At 41.3% G+C, this 15057-nt stretch overlaps 1 protein-coding gene across 1 annotated transcript in view; it reads right to left on the reverse strand.

Moving 5' to 3' along the window:
* Window positions 1–3104: 3104 nt before the first annotated feature.
* Window positions 3105–15057, reverse strand: part of LOC131846347 (nuclear protein localization protein 4 homolog) — a 35308-nt gene continuing 23355 nt past the window's right edge. The window contains exons 9-12 of the mRNA XM_059195622.1: window positions 8406–8633; window positions 6950–7179; window positions 5045–5140; window positions 3105–4370 (exon numbers count right to left, since the gene is read on the reverse strand). Of these exons, the coding sequence (XP_059051605.1) occupies window positions 4358–4370; window positions 5045–5140; window positions 6950–7179; window positions 8406–8633 (567 nt within the window). The 3' untranslated portion in view covers window positions 3105–4357. The remainder of the gene's footprint in view (window positions 4371–5044; window positions 5141–6949; window positions 7180–8405; window positions 8634–15057) is intronic.

Raw genomic sequence — 15057 nt, forward strand, 5'->3', positions numbered from 1 at the left:
CTGTGTCTTTGGTTTGACGTATACAAAGTCATACTATTGCTAAACATTCTAGTTCAGTATGGACTCCCAAATGTACAGTATGTATAATAAAGTAAAAAAGCAACATTTAGCTTCACTATTGATAACATAAGATTATGTTAATAATTTACAATAATATAGTGTTGACAAGTATATAGTATTTTTCATATTAAAAACTTTGACATCGCAATATTAATTACTGACTAAAACTTACTATAAATAGTTGATGTTACAGATTAGAAGTAAATATGTTTAATAGATAATTATCAATAATGTATGCTATGTAGAGATAAAAAATTGTATGATTGTAATCCCAAAGACATGCGTATGCGCGCGGGCAATCCGCTGCGATGTATATAGTGTGTAAACAAACTATGAGGCACTTGTAAATGTTACGGGGGCTCGCGCCCGTACTCGGCGCTGTCCGGCACTGTCCGGTGTCGTCCGGCACTGTCCGGTGTCGTCCGGCACTGTCCGGTGTCGTCCGGCACTGTCCGGTGTCGTCCGGCACGGCACTGTCCGGTGTCGTCCGGAGCGGGCCCTCGGTCGATATGTGATACGTGGTGAAGAACGAAAGGTCGTACGAGAGTGGAGTGTGAATGTATGATACGGTAGCATTGTGTCGCGCCGCTGCGATTATTTTATTGTAATAGATATCTTGCGACCGTTTTTCTTCAATTTGTATAAATGATGTACATAGAGGTTATCTATCGGCGGACGCAGTGCGCTCACTCAGTAATAGTAATGATTAAAATATGTTAACGTAAGTGATACGCTGCGAGCGTGTCCGGCCCGGGAGTCGATCGCGTACGTGTACGCACTGCGCTCGCAGCTCGCCGCGCACTGTCGCGCCTCACGCCGCTGCACCACCGGCGTCTTGTACTTTAATGTTTTGAGGATCCTCCTCGAGGAAGGCGCGGCGCGACAGTGCAGCGGCTGCAGCTTAGACACAATATTGTAAATAATTATTAAAATAATATTTTTACAAAATCAACCCTTCGGCTTTTTATTTTGTTACATCCCTGCATGACGATACAACTTCTGCACTCACACCAGGCCCCACTCTTCATGGGGGTTCAGTTATCTGAGGAGAAAGTACTCGCGTACTTGAATGGGTGGTGTCGACTTACGCAACACAAATAAGACAACAATTCAATAAATTTTTATATTCAATTTTATTTACACGAGATACAATGGTTTCAATAATAAATAATAAAGAATTCTTCCATACATTGCATAGGTGACGATTCTGATGTGTTGCATAGACAAATTAATCTGACAAATCAAAACTGCTACGCTTCTATAGCGGTTGAAAATGAATTCAATTTAAATACATCAGAATTAGCACCTGTATAAATAAATATGATTAGCCGCAGTCTTAGGAAGTCTTGAACACACAACCAGCTCATAATGTTGGATTTCTAACAATAATAAGGACCTCGTCACCCACAATCTTACACCATAGTCCATAAGATCACTTCATATTTCTCCTCAGCTATTTGAGTCTGCTTTATATAGCTATAGGCGTTCTACATAATCCGACAAGATAAGACTGAATATGATAGTCGTTAATAATAAATAACCCTGGACAATTAACACAGCGCCATCTATTCCCACGGTAAGTAGATATTGTGTTATGGGAACTAGACAACTGATAGAAATACAATTTTTTTTTTCTAAATGTTAAATATACATAGAAAATACCCAGACCGATACAATCATAGTCAAGGAATACAAATGTTTGTACCATGCGAGGAATCGAACCCGCAATCATCGTCGTCAAGTTTATTAGTAAAAAAAGTTTTGAATGAAATTTTCATTACAACAATGACAATTCTCAATATTTGGACTACAACTAATCACAATTGGTTTACTTACCATTGGGTGAGGTGAGGTCATATTTACTATGTATACATACTACTTGATGTAACTACTTTGTATAGTCAATTGATGTACTTAAATAATAATTTATCAGCAATACCCTTAGGTACAGAGCGGACAGCTAGGGTCTAACTAGGTTACACTATATATTTTTAACCGAGTAAATACAAAGAGGCGACAAATGCGACCAAGCAACGGGACTGCAAGGTAAGAGAACTAAGGCAGAGACAATTTTAATACAAATTTATAATAGCAATTATGGCAACACCAGCGGAACATTCGGAATTTAGATTTTGATAAAAACGGAGAATGATTGAAAAAACTACTCAGTCTCAACTCACACAAAATATATATTATATTTTGTTTGATCACAACGTTTAGATGCAGTCATTCTCCACGACAATGCTGTAGAAATACGTAAAGCCTCTGTATCTACTGGGTCGCTGGGAGATGCCCTCAAACTGAACCAAACTGCGGCTACCTGGACAGGGGCCGTTCAAGTATTACGAAGCAAGTGGGACTTTGCTTTGCTTATGTGGATGATATTGGTGGTGGGGGAGTCTAGATGATGATTACATCATCGGCAGTCATTAAATTTTTTACACGAATTGTAATTAAACTGAAAAATTATTACGTAAGCATCGGGGTATGAGCTTTGCTTACTTTTACTGACTAGGGCATCCCCCTTGTCAGCAGCAAAGCAAAAGGGGGGGTAAATAATTGTAATAAATCTGCTTACGTAATACTTGAACGACCCCACAGCGCTCAACGCATTTTTAAAACCCATATATTACATACACTTATACTATATGCGCTGCAGCATGGTGTGGGTGACATTTCATTAACGTTTCTTTTCACTCTTAAAAGTTGCCGCGATTTACAAATCATGACTTAGTATTTCAGCTGTACCACATTCGTAATATTTTTATCATTATCAATCATCAATTACACTAAGCCCCAGTGAGCAGGGAAGTGAGCAGTGCGAGAGTGGAAACACTTCCCATGCGAGTGGGAGCCGATGGGCTCCCACTCGCACTGCCCGGCGCTCCCTCGATTGTCGGTTTTTCGTGCGCGAGTCAAAGGACTGGCAGCGCGAGTGGCAGCGTGTTTTTACATTCAGCCCTCTCCCTCAGTTGTCGCCCGGCAATATTTCCGGCAGCGCGAGTGGCAGGGGAAGCGGCTGAATGTAAACGTAACATAATGTAAAATTAGTAACTGTCACCCGCACCATGCTACAACGCACAGTGTAGTTTTGAAGTGGAAAAAAATTACATAAACAAGTTTGTTTATTAAATAGCTTCAACCAGTTCTGACAAGTATTAACCAACACACCCGTCGGTCTGTCTGTCTGTGCAGTGTGATGAGAACAATATACAATGAGCAGAACGGGTCTTGCTATCGATCACTTCTATAAAAGTAACACCTAGAGGTGGATTTAGAGAACGTGTTGCCAGTTGAGAGTATAAAAGTGCTAACCAAAAAAAACATTTTTAAAAATTACAACTGTTTCACATAATGGAAACTATTTGACTCCATTGAGGTTTTAGGTACCAACTGCCGGCTTTTGTTAATTAGCAATATGATCTGTGTACCAAATTGAAATTTCAACAGCCTAGTTGTGATTGAATTTGTTCTTCAATCACTATTAGGTTGAAAAATTTATATGTATATATTCAAACATAGGATAGGTCATTTTAGCCGCTTATGAACGTCAAATTTTTAAATTAAAATTATAATGTAAAATTTGACGTTCTAAAATGTCCTACATGAATAAATGATTTTGAATTTGAATTTGAGATTTACTCATAGATGAGACAACTATATATAAATAAAATATGAGCATTGTGAGTGGAATAAATAATATCTGTCTGCACCCGTTTCTTTTTCATCAATATAAATACACCATCACGGGGCTAGAACTGTGTATAACGGCATTTTTGCCGCAATGTACCGCAACAGTTTCATTATTGCAATCCCCGGCAGTACAATTCCTTGTAAATTTAAATAAATAACCCTGGACAATTCACACAGCGCCATCTAGACCCAAGTTAAGATAGCTAAAGCTTGTATTATGAGCTCCAGATAACTGATACAAATAGATTTTTTTTAGTAAATACATACGTATTATATATAGAAAACACCCAGACCGATACAAAAAATCAATCTGTACTAAAACGTAAACACTTGTACCTCGTCATAATAAAATAAACCCTCCATTTAAATATTTGGAAATTAATATAACAATATCACTATTAGCAACTACTATACTAGTATTGTGGACGCGAGTACGTAATACCTCAATGTTTAGTATAACTGTGAGATCCAGTCTAAATCCACCTGGAAGGTGGTCGCAGGCGAGGCGTCTGCATGCTGGTACCCTCCGTCGATATAAAAATAACGTAAGCCTAGTTTGAGTGCGACGTCCCGCACGAGCACGCACCGCGTTGAGAGTGCGGGTTTACATCGCATTTCTTCTGGAACAAACGTACACTGCTATAGCTACTATTGTATTACTAAACAAACAATATTTTATTTTTAAACTTTCGTGTTTAATATACCTTATTTATATTATCAACCGGGTCTTAACACGAATAATTTTATGGCATACTATTCCAGGTGGACGAAGCCGTGGGTTTCGTCCCACCCACGATTTCGTCCGCCTGGAATGTAACTTTATTTCTCTAAAATAAAAGTAGCCTACTTTTGTTACTGTTTGTTTGTAATATTGAAAGGACCGTTTTTTACCACATACACCTAAATAACATTCTTTCCAATTTTTGTCTGTCTGTCTGTTCCGGCTAATCTCTGAAGTGGCTGGACCGATTTTGACGGGATTTTTATTAGCAGGTAATTGATGTAATAAGGAGTAACTTAGGCTGTTTTAATTTTAGCAAAATAAAGTTAAAATCCACGCGGACGAAGTCGCGGGTTCAGCTAGTTCAAAATAAAGACATTGTAGGTACTTTTATAGTGATTACACTTTTCATTGTTTTTAAAGATACCCTATTTATAATTATACCTTTTTATAAAAAAAATAAAATCGTGGTAAGGCCGCGGGTATAGTCGGAGCCGGTGGCTGGCCCCTGGCATGGGCATGGGTCAGGATGCAGGATGCAGGATGCAGGGTGTTGGTGGGTGTTCGTACCTCGGCATGGCGCACATCTCGCAGGCGTCGTGCCGCGCCGCGTTGTGGAACGTGCACAGCGGACACGTCCACACGCCGCCGCCGCTGCCGCCGTCGCTGCAACAGTAACGGTACCTACTGTTACTACCTCCACTTGTCACCTGCTATTTATGTACTATTACAAATACAGTAGGCAAACGTTCTCAAATAGTTTCACGGCTGTCCTACTGATTTATAGTTACTGCGGGTATAAATTTGCTATTTTTGTTTTTGTCTTTAGTGAAATAAATAAGAGTTTTTTTTTTGTGAAAAAAAAATTGGGAAGTTAATTTCTGCCTGCCCCCCCCCCCCCCCCCTGTATAATTGATACGGTGGTAGCTAAGCCCCTGATCCTAGACTAAATAGTCAGAGGCATTGTAAACTACCGACGTTCTGAATTCGGCACTCCACATGCCCACATTACGCTGAGCATATCTGAATTCACTTGCCACTGTATCTATAGTTATCTCATTTCTTCGAAATACAATAAGAATAGAAATAGAAGAAATAGTTTCACGATTGTCCGAGACTAAATGGCCAGAGGCATTGCAAAATGTCGACGTCGTTCTGAATGTGACACTCGAGATTACGCTAAGCATATTGAATCCAATAAGACTTGCCTTGACTTTTTATAATTAAATGTCATTATCTATAATTACCTCATTACTTCGTCCGACCTAATAATGATACAATAATTTTTTTTCTTAATTTTTTCATTCCTCCAAAGATGCTCCTATCTCAATAAGCCATCCAAATAGTACTCTGTGCTTTCTTCTATGCAAAATAATTATTTACAAAGGTTGCTTTATCATTTACTAAAATCTTTGAGCTCCGAGCGTGGCTGGTGGTGGCGGTACCTGTCGGAGCGTGGTCGTGTCGTCGTCGTCGTCGTCGTCGTTGAGTCAGGCTCGTGGTCATGGGCGACGCGAGGGATGTTCGAGCGTGGCGTAGTGCGGGTGGTGGTGGTACCTGTGGTCGGGTGGTGGTGGTACCTGTGCTCGGGTGGTGGTGGTACCTGTGGTCGGGTGGTGGTGGTACCTGTGTGCGGGTGGTGGTGGTACCTGTGGTCGGGTGGTGGTGGTACCTGTGCGAGCGGCGCGCCGCGCGGTGGTCGTGGTCGGGCTCGTGGTCGTGCGCGACGCGCGCGAGGTGTTCGAGCGTGGCGTAGTGCGGGTGGTGGTGGTACCTGTGGTCGGGTGGTGGTGGTACCTGTGCGAGCGGCGCGCCGCGCGGTGGTCGTGGTCGTGGTCGGGCTCGTGGTCGTGCGCGACGCGCGCGAGGTGTTCGAGCGTGGCGTAGTGCGGGTGGTGGTGGTACCTGTGGTCGGGTGGTGGTGGTACCTGTGCGAGCGGCGCGCCGCGCGGTGGTCGTGGTCGTGGTCGGGCTCGTGGTCGTGCGCGACGCGCGCGAGGTGTTCGAGCGTGGCGTAGTGCGGGTGGTGGTGGTACCTGTGGTCGGGTGGTGGTGGTACCTGTGCGAGCGGCGCGCCGCGCGGTGGTCGTGGTCGTGGTCGGGCTCGTGGTCGTGCGCGACGCGCGCGAGGTGTTCGAGCGTGGCGTAGTGCGGGTGGTGGTGGTACCTGTGGTCGGGTGGTGGTGGTACCTGTGCGAGCGGCGCGCCGCGCGGTGGTCGTGGTCGTGGTCGGGCTCGTGGTCGTGCGCGACGCGCGCGAGGTGTTCGAGCGTGGCGTAGTGCGGGTGGCGGTGGTACCTGTGGTCGGGTGGTGGTGGTACCTGTGGTCGGGTGGTGGTGGTACCTGTGCGAGCGGCGCGCCGCGCGGTGGTCGTGGTCGTGGTCGGGCTCGTGGTCGTGCGCGACGCGCGCGAGGTGTTCGAGCGTGGCGTAGTGCGGGTGGTGGTGGTACCTGTGGTCGGGTGGTGGTGGTACCTGTGCGAGCGGCGCGCCGCGCGGTGGTCGTGGTCGTGGTCGGGCTCGTGGTCGTGCGCGACGCGCGCGAGGTGTTCGAGCGTGGCGTAGTGCGGGTGGTGCCTCCAGGTGTCTGCGGCGGCGTGGTCGCGCTCCACCACGGCCCGCAGCAGCGGCTGCAGCGCCTCCACGCTCAGCGGGACCGTCTCGTTGGTGGCCAGGAACAGCAGCACGTGCAGGTCCGACATCGCCTGCACCGCGCACACATCTCATACATTAATGTCATGTAGGTGAAAATCTAATTTTGAAGTAATCGGTACTTCTACTTTCGAACAGAATGGGATATGGCAGTCAACTTAGTTGTCTATTTTGGTTTTAGTGACGTCAATAATGCTATGCTGCTGTTTTTGTATATACACAACAGTTACTTTCTATTATATGAGCCCCAACTTTGCGATTTCAGTCACATGAGAAAATGCGACTGCGTTTGTTAGAAATATATCCTCACAAATGTCATTAGATGGCGCTGTTTTGTGCAAAATCAGTTGAGGTGTTGTCATGTTTTGCATTCAATCGTAGAATGTTCGAGAATGTTGTACGGTTCTATCGACCTAAGTGTACCTGTATTTGTGAACGACCAATAAACCATATATACCTATAGACACCAGTAAAGTGTTTGGTTTATAGTACCCCAAGGACTCTTAGGACCTCAAGGTTTTTCAGCGTTCTTTCGCTAGCCTATTATGGGTGATAGAGCATCGAGCGGATTTTTTGTCTTAGCCAAAACCTCAAGGAAAGTGTGAATTATAGTATTCTTATGATGACAATATATTATTAAACAATAAAACTAACACAGCGACTTAAGTTACTGGAAGATTGCTCTTATCTTTGGGCAGGAGCACCTGGATCAGTCGGTCCTTTTAACTCGGTTCAGAGACGTGCTATGAATTGTCGATAATCCCAAACACTCTAGTGGTATCGAACTACTTAGCTTGAGACTTCGCATCGCTTTGTTCTACCGTATATAAAACGGAATCTGTTTTTAAGAATTGTTGGACATGATGCCCATGTCATCCCACACGCTGGAAACTGAGTGGTCTTGGACAGTGCGGTTTCAGAGGAACTTCCTCGCGCGTACACTTAGCTTATGGAATGAACTACCTGTTGAGGTTTTCTCGAGAGACTACAGCACGGGGTTTTCAAGAAAGGTATATTAAGGTTTCTTAAGGGTCGGCAACGTACACGTAATACCCCTGGTATTTCAGACGTCAGACTACGTTAAGAGTTCACAATCATATGGGCAGTATGCTTGTTTGCCATCATGGTAGTCTAAAAATAGAACTGTGTTCCATAGGCTACGGTAACAGTTTACCATCAGATGGGCCCTCGGGCTATATTTCTTAGCCACTATCGGAGTAAAAAAAAAAGAACTGTGTCATAGAGTATGACTCGGCTCTTTGGTATACTACAAGAGTACCTCTAGGAAGGATGGCGCGGCTTGCACGTGCTGGTGCAGCGCTCGCAGCGTCTGCAGGTGTGGCTGCAGGGCGCGGTGCGCGGGCGGGAACGAGCCGGACGCCACTAGGGGGCCGCCCCCGCCGGCCCCGCCCCCCGCGGACACCCCGCACGGCACGTCCACCAGCAGGTACGCCACCGGCACGCGCTTCGCGGACACGCCCACCTCGTTGCCGTACACGTCCTTTTCCTGCAAGCGAATTACTAGTCAGTTTTTGGATCACGATATTTTTAACAATAAATATATATATAGCATGGTGTCTCTTATAGTATTTAATCGAAATAGATTATATAATAATAACAATCTTGAACGATTCTTCCAGCGCCATCTAGTATCTGGCAGAGCAAAGCTTGTGTTATAGGTACTAGACAACTTAATTAATCGCGGTGCTCAAAGCGCCGAGATTTTGCCACCGTCGCCGCTGGAAAACCTACTGCTCAGCGGCATGTGTTACAGGCGTTCATATGCTACAGTAACCATTTAGCATCAGATAGGCCGTATGCTTGATTGCCACCATCATAGTATAAAAAAAAAAACCTAATGTAAGTCTGAAAATGAGCCCTATGTGTACTAAGTCAGCTGACCGTGACGGTACAAAAGAACAGGCGCATAAAGAGGGTCAATCGAAACCATTGTGGCACAGCACCGACAGGGCCCAACTTCTTGTTACCTGCCGCAACACCGACCACGGCAATGTACCTGTCCCGTCTACACTACGCCACCAAGGAACAGGACATTGTTGACTACATCTGGACCAAAAGTAACCTGACATTGAGGGTGACGCAGCTGGAATCGAGTCACAACGCGAGCTTCAAGCACCAACATGCTGCCCACCTTCATGAAGGATGACTACTGGTCGAAGGCGGCCTTTTACTAAGTATCGTTTAGAAAAAGTCAAGAGGTCTTTTATGGGAATAGGTATAAAAAATTACAATAAGATACCAAATGATATACTGGAATTACCCTTAAATAAATTCAAAACATCTGTTAAATCATATTTACTGAGCTAAGCATATTACTAAACGATTACTTGAATGCAGAGCGTGCATGGCAATAGTTGTTCATACACGGGATTTTAATTTAATGTTAGACATACACACGTATATAAATATAAATTGTAAATAAACTGACTTAAAAAAAAAAGGTAATTCAATTGAGTTTCTTGCCAGTTCTTCTCAATTGGATCTATATACATAACTGGAGGACGGTAGGGAAAAAATAAAAATTACAATGTAAAAAAATTTACGTTCATAAGCGGCTAAAATGTCCTAAATGAATAAATGCTCATTCATTCATTCATAATTTAAGAGCTACGCTCTTGTCGGTGGAGCTCTTGCCACTTTCCGCGATCTTCCATCATGCTCTTTAATTCTTGATACGACACGACTCCCATTTTGTCCTCAATTTGTTTGATGTAGCTATTCCTTGGTCTTCCCCTCCCCCTCTTTCCTTCTATTTTCCCCTCAATAATAATTTTCATGAAATCATCGTGCCGTATCAAGTGCCCTAAATGCTATGCTGCTAAATTTTTTTAATTTGAATTTAAATTTGACGGTAGGGAAAAAATCATAATATGTAAAATTTGACGTTCATAAACGGCTAAAATGTAATATTCATTCTTCACAAAATATTTAACAAAACATGTTGCGGTGTGTTAGAAAATTGTAACAATTTGATGGACAATAAAAACATCCTGTTGGCAGCGGTGCGCTCGTACGGCGTACGGCCGAGATGACAATATCAATAAGCAAATAACGCATCTAAAAATAGAGAAATAATACCGCACACCGCACAGACAGACAGATGCTGTGCAAGTCGGGACAGATAGGGCGAGAGTTATGCAAGTAATAGAACAGCAAGTAACTGATACACAATCTATACATCTATACATATAAATAAAATTGCAGTGTCTGTTTGTAATATTGAAATAACCGTTTTTTACTATATGCATACGAATAAATTCAAATTCAAATTCAAAATATCTTTATTCATGTAGGTCTATTACAGACTCTTATATGTCAAATCTACCGTCAGTTCGGAATGATTTCGAGATGAGAAGAACTGTAATTTCTGTCTTGTCTGAACTACAATTTCTGTCTGTCTGTCTGTCTGTTTGTTCCGGCTAATCTCTGAAATGGCTGGACCGATTTCGACGGGACTTTTACTGGCAGGTTGGTGATGTAATAAAGAGTAACTTAGGCTACTTTTATTTTAGAAAAATAAAGTTAATTTCCACGCGACGTCACGACACGAAGTCGCGAGTACAGCTAGTTAGTAATAGTATTTATCCAAACATCCATACCGTACATATCCTTATTACATCAGCTACCTGCAAAAAAAAGTCAGGCAGACAGACAGTCAGTAAAAAATTGTTATTTACAAAAATTGTAAAAAATGTCAATTTGGTGTTTGTACCGTATTTATATTCATATGTATATATACCGTTTTTTACTACATGAGTAAAAACGGTTATTTCAATATTACAAACAGACACTCCAATTTTATTTATATGTATAGATTATTCGTTTTTAAAGCAGTGAACATTTAACACATTAATTTTTAATAGAAATTACCCCATTATAATATTACTGATACAATCTTTAAGATAATTCTGCCATGGCTAGTAGCAAATTAGACTGCAACAACATACTGTCTCTAGGGGACAATCTGCCACTACACAATATTATAACGGTGTATATGGCAGAAGAAGCCATGACGCAAACAGACTGAAGTAAAAACAGCACCAATGTTTATTTTGACTAACAATATAGCACTGTTTCGTTGTTATCTCGGACGCGGCGTCGTGTATGTAGCTGGGGGGGGGGGGTTGGCCTTGACCCGCGGCCGCCGCCGGCGCCCCAAACAAAACACAGTCAATGATCCCACACAGTGTCGCAGTCCACTGTCCCAACGCTTACTAGTTACCTAATGTAGGGGGGAAAGTGGATTGTCAGTAATGTGGATTGGTAATCTCATTGCTAGCAATGTACCATGTCAGGTTGACCTCCACGCGGTACCCCCTGGAAACCATCGCGATAAATTCTTAGTGAATTTGTTACGATGGGCTAACTGACCTGACCTCATGCTCATGCCCCACTGGTGCTCCGCCAGCGTAAACCGTTAGCGTAAGCTATCCTATCTTTCAAGTTAGTTGCAAGATCAAATTGCACACAATGTGCAAATCAAATTTGCAATCGGTTCAGTAGTTTAGGAGACCATCGCGGACAAACATCGTGACTTGTCTTGTGTGATTCGTCTGCGTGGAATTTAACATTATTTTTCTAAAATAGAAGTAGCCTAAGTTACTCCTTATTACATCAGCTACCTGTCAAAAAAAGTCCCGTCAAAATCGGTCCAGCCGTTTCAGAGATTAGCTGGAACAAACCGACCGACAGACAGACAGACAGAAATCGTACAAAATGTTATTTTGGTGTATGTAATGTATTTATATTCCTATGCGTGTAGTAAAAAACTGTTATTTCAATATTACAAACAGACACTGCAATTTTATTTATATGTATAGATGTATAGATAATAACTCATGTACTAAATACGGGAGTTTAAAAGAAACTTAGATAGATAGAATATACTTTATTTGTAACGCACAGTAAAGAAAAGTCATAGACAATATATTAAAGGATACATGTATAGTTACAATAAGGCGGCCTTATTACTGAAAGCAATCTTTTCAAGGCAACCTTAGGGAAACAGATTGACAAATGAACATGTAGTTAATATGTATAATTGGTTAGTTGTAAACCTTTCTAATTATATATCAATTACAACGGCTGCCAAGGCGCTGTTCCCAGAACAACATTACCATCGCCTTACGCGTGCTTTAATTATAAGTGACTAGCTTTTACCCGCGGCTTCGCTCGCATCACATTACTGATTGCTAAATAGCGCTGAAGTAGCAAAATGATGATATTTTTTTATAAAAAATACTAGCTACTCTCCTCGGCTTAGTCCGGGAGTATTATTATTATACTATATATATAAACCTTCCTCTTGAATCACTCTATCTATTAAAAGAACTTCTTCAAAATCCGTTGCGTAGTTTTAAAGATTTAAGCATACATAGGGACAGACAGCGACAGCGACTTTGTTTTATACTATGTAATGATCTGTTTTTTTTAATAAAAAGTATCCTATGTTCATTCTAATACATCCAAGAACATGTGTACAAAATTTCATGATGATCGGTTCAGGAGTTTTTGCGTGAAAGCGTAACAAACATACCTACTTTCATATTTATAATATTACAAGCTACTCGCCCCGGCTTCGCACGGGTGTACATGTATTACATATATAAACCTTCCTCTTGAATCACTCTCTTTTTAAAAGAACCTTTTCAAAATCCGTTGAACTTATTGCTAGCAATGTACCATGGCAGGTTGACTCCACGCGGTTCCCCCTGGAAACCATCGTGATAAATTCTTGGTGAATTTGTCACGATGGGACTAACTGACCTGACTTCATGCTCATCTTATCATCCTCCACTGGTGCCCCGCCAGCGTAAACCGTTAGCGCAAACGGGTGCACCATTCCATTATCATCCATATTAAAAAAAAAATTCGTTGCGTAGTTTTAAAGATTTAAGCACACATAGAGACGGACAGACAGCGACAGCGTCTTTGTTTTATACTATGTAATAATTAGTAAGGATTACTGAGTTGCCTCAGCAGTATTATATCATGTGGTCAGAACAGGTACAGGATCAACAAACTACGTAACTGTCTGTGCATATAAATAAATACACATATTATGTGCATGCAGAGTTACATTGAGACTTAGTTTCCGGGAGGTGTTGGGGATTAGTAACTGTTGCAGCCTCATGTGACTTCTTGTACTGCTTGCTGTCCGCTTATAATGCCCAGTTTACACTCAGCCCGAGTGGGCAGGGAAGTGAGCAGCGCGAGAGTGTAAACGAGTGGAAACACTTCCCATGTCGTTGGCGCTGCCACTCGCGGTGCCCAGCGCACCCACGATACTCGGTGATATTTTAAAAAAAATGTCCGTCTGTTTGTTTTTGCCAACCTCCGAAACGACTGGACTAATTTTAACGAGACTTACACTCGTAGATAGCTGATGTCATAAGGAGTAACATAATTTTATTTAATAATCTAATATATAGAGTTCTCGTGTCACAGGTTCCGTGTTTATACTCCTCCGAAATGGCTTGACTGATTTTCATGAAATTTTATATGTATATTATATGTCTGAATATTTTTTTTTTTTTATACTATTATGGTGGCAAACAAGCTAGCTAAGGTAATTATAGGTTTATAATTAATATTAATACCCCAATAAGTGATAAGTAATAATAAGTGTTAAGGGTGGATAGTTTTACATTTTTTATTATGTAGCATTAAAAACTACATATAATCCAAAATTTTCACCCTTCTATCACCAACCCCTATTTCTTAATAACGATATTAATTTATATGGCAACAGAACGTTTGCCAGGTCAGCTAGTTTATTATAAAATAAAAAAAGTTAATTTTATGCGGACGAAGTCAGGGTACCTGTTAGTTATTATTTGTCTGTGGCTTGTGAAGACTAAAAATCCTTCAAATCGCAACATGGTTAGCAAAGCAAGATGTTTGGCGCCAGACACTGGCGAGACGAGACGGAACTACCCACGCCAACGAGTTTGTATTAAAAAAAACTCCTCAATTTATACGTTAACCAAGCGTCTACAAGTCCATTCTACAGTTTCAAATCCATTATGGCATTTAGTGTCCACTAACTTTTGCCCGCGGCTTTGCTCGCGTTAATTTATCCCCTTAGGGATGAAATTTATCAAAATCCTTTCTTAGGGGATGCCTACGTCATAGTAGTTTTATGCATGCAAAGTCTCAGCCCAATCGGTTCAAAATTGACAAAATTTCATACAATCTTTCATCCCCTATTTTATCACCTTAGGGGTAGAATTAATCACAATCCTTTCTTAGCGGATGCCTACGTCATAACATCTACCTGCATGCCAAATTTCAGCCCGATCCGTCCAGTGGTTTGGGCTGTGCGTTGATAGATCATTATATCAGTCACCTTTGAGTTATATATATTTAGATAAATTGTTATTTTAATAATAGCTAAAATATTTACAGTTTATTCATACTTTATATATTTTGATAAAGAGCTCAAAGTTTAATACATATGAATTTTTTTAGTAATAAGTATAGTATAAGTAAGGAGCCAACAGAATATCAGCGCTGCAGAGTTATCTGTAGCATTATGCTGAGTTGGCTATCTTTTCACTTTTGCGGCACATAAAGTCACCTACATTTCTTTTATTAATTTTTGTTTTTTATGTATCTCACGTATGTTATGTGAATTGTGAATAAAGAATTTATCTATCCATCTAATTTCAATTTTGTCGTTGAAACAAACATATAAAACTTCTTTTTTTATCTAAGTTATATTAGTATAGATACGAAAAAAAATAGAGAATGAATATATATGTTAGAACATATAAATAAAATTGGAGTTTCCGTTTGTAATATTGAAATAACCGTTTTTTACTACATGCATATTAATATAAATATGGTACATACACCAAAATATCATTTGTTACAATTTTTGTCTGTCTGATTGTTCCCGCTAACCTCTG

The sequence above is a fragment of the Achroia grisella genome, unplaced genomic scaffold, assembly GCF_030625045.1.
Source record: "Achroia grisella isolate CSIRO2021 unplaced genomic scaffold, CSIRO_AGI_Agris_v1 utg509, whole genome shotgun sequence".
Classification (NCBI taxonomy): domain Eukaryota; kingdom Metazoa; phylum Arthropoda; class Insecta; order Lepidoptera; family Pyralidae; genus Achroia; species Achroia grisella.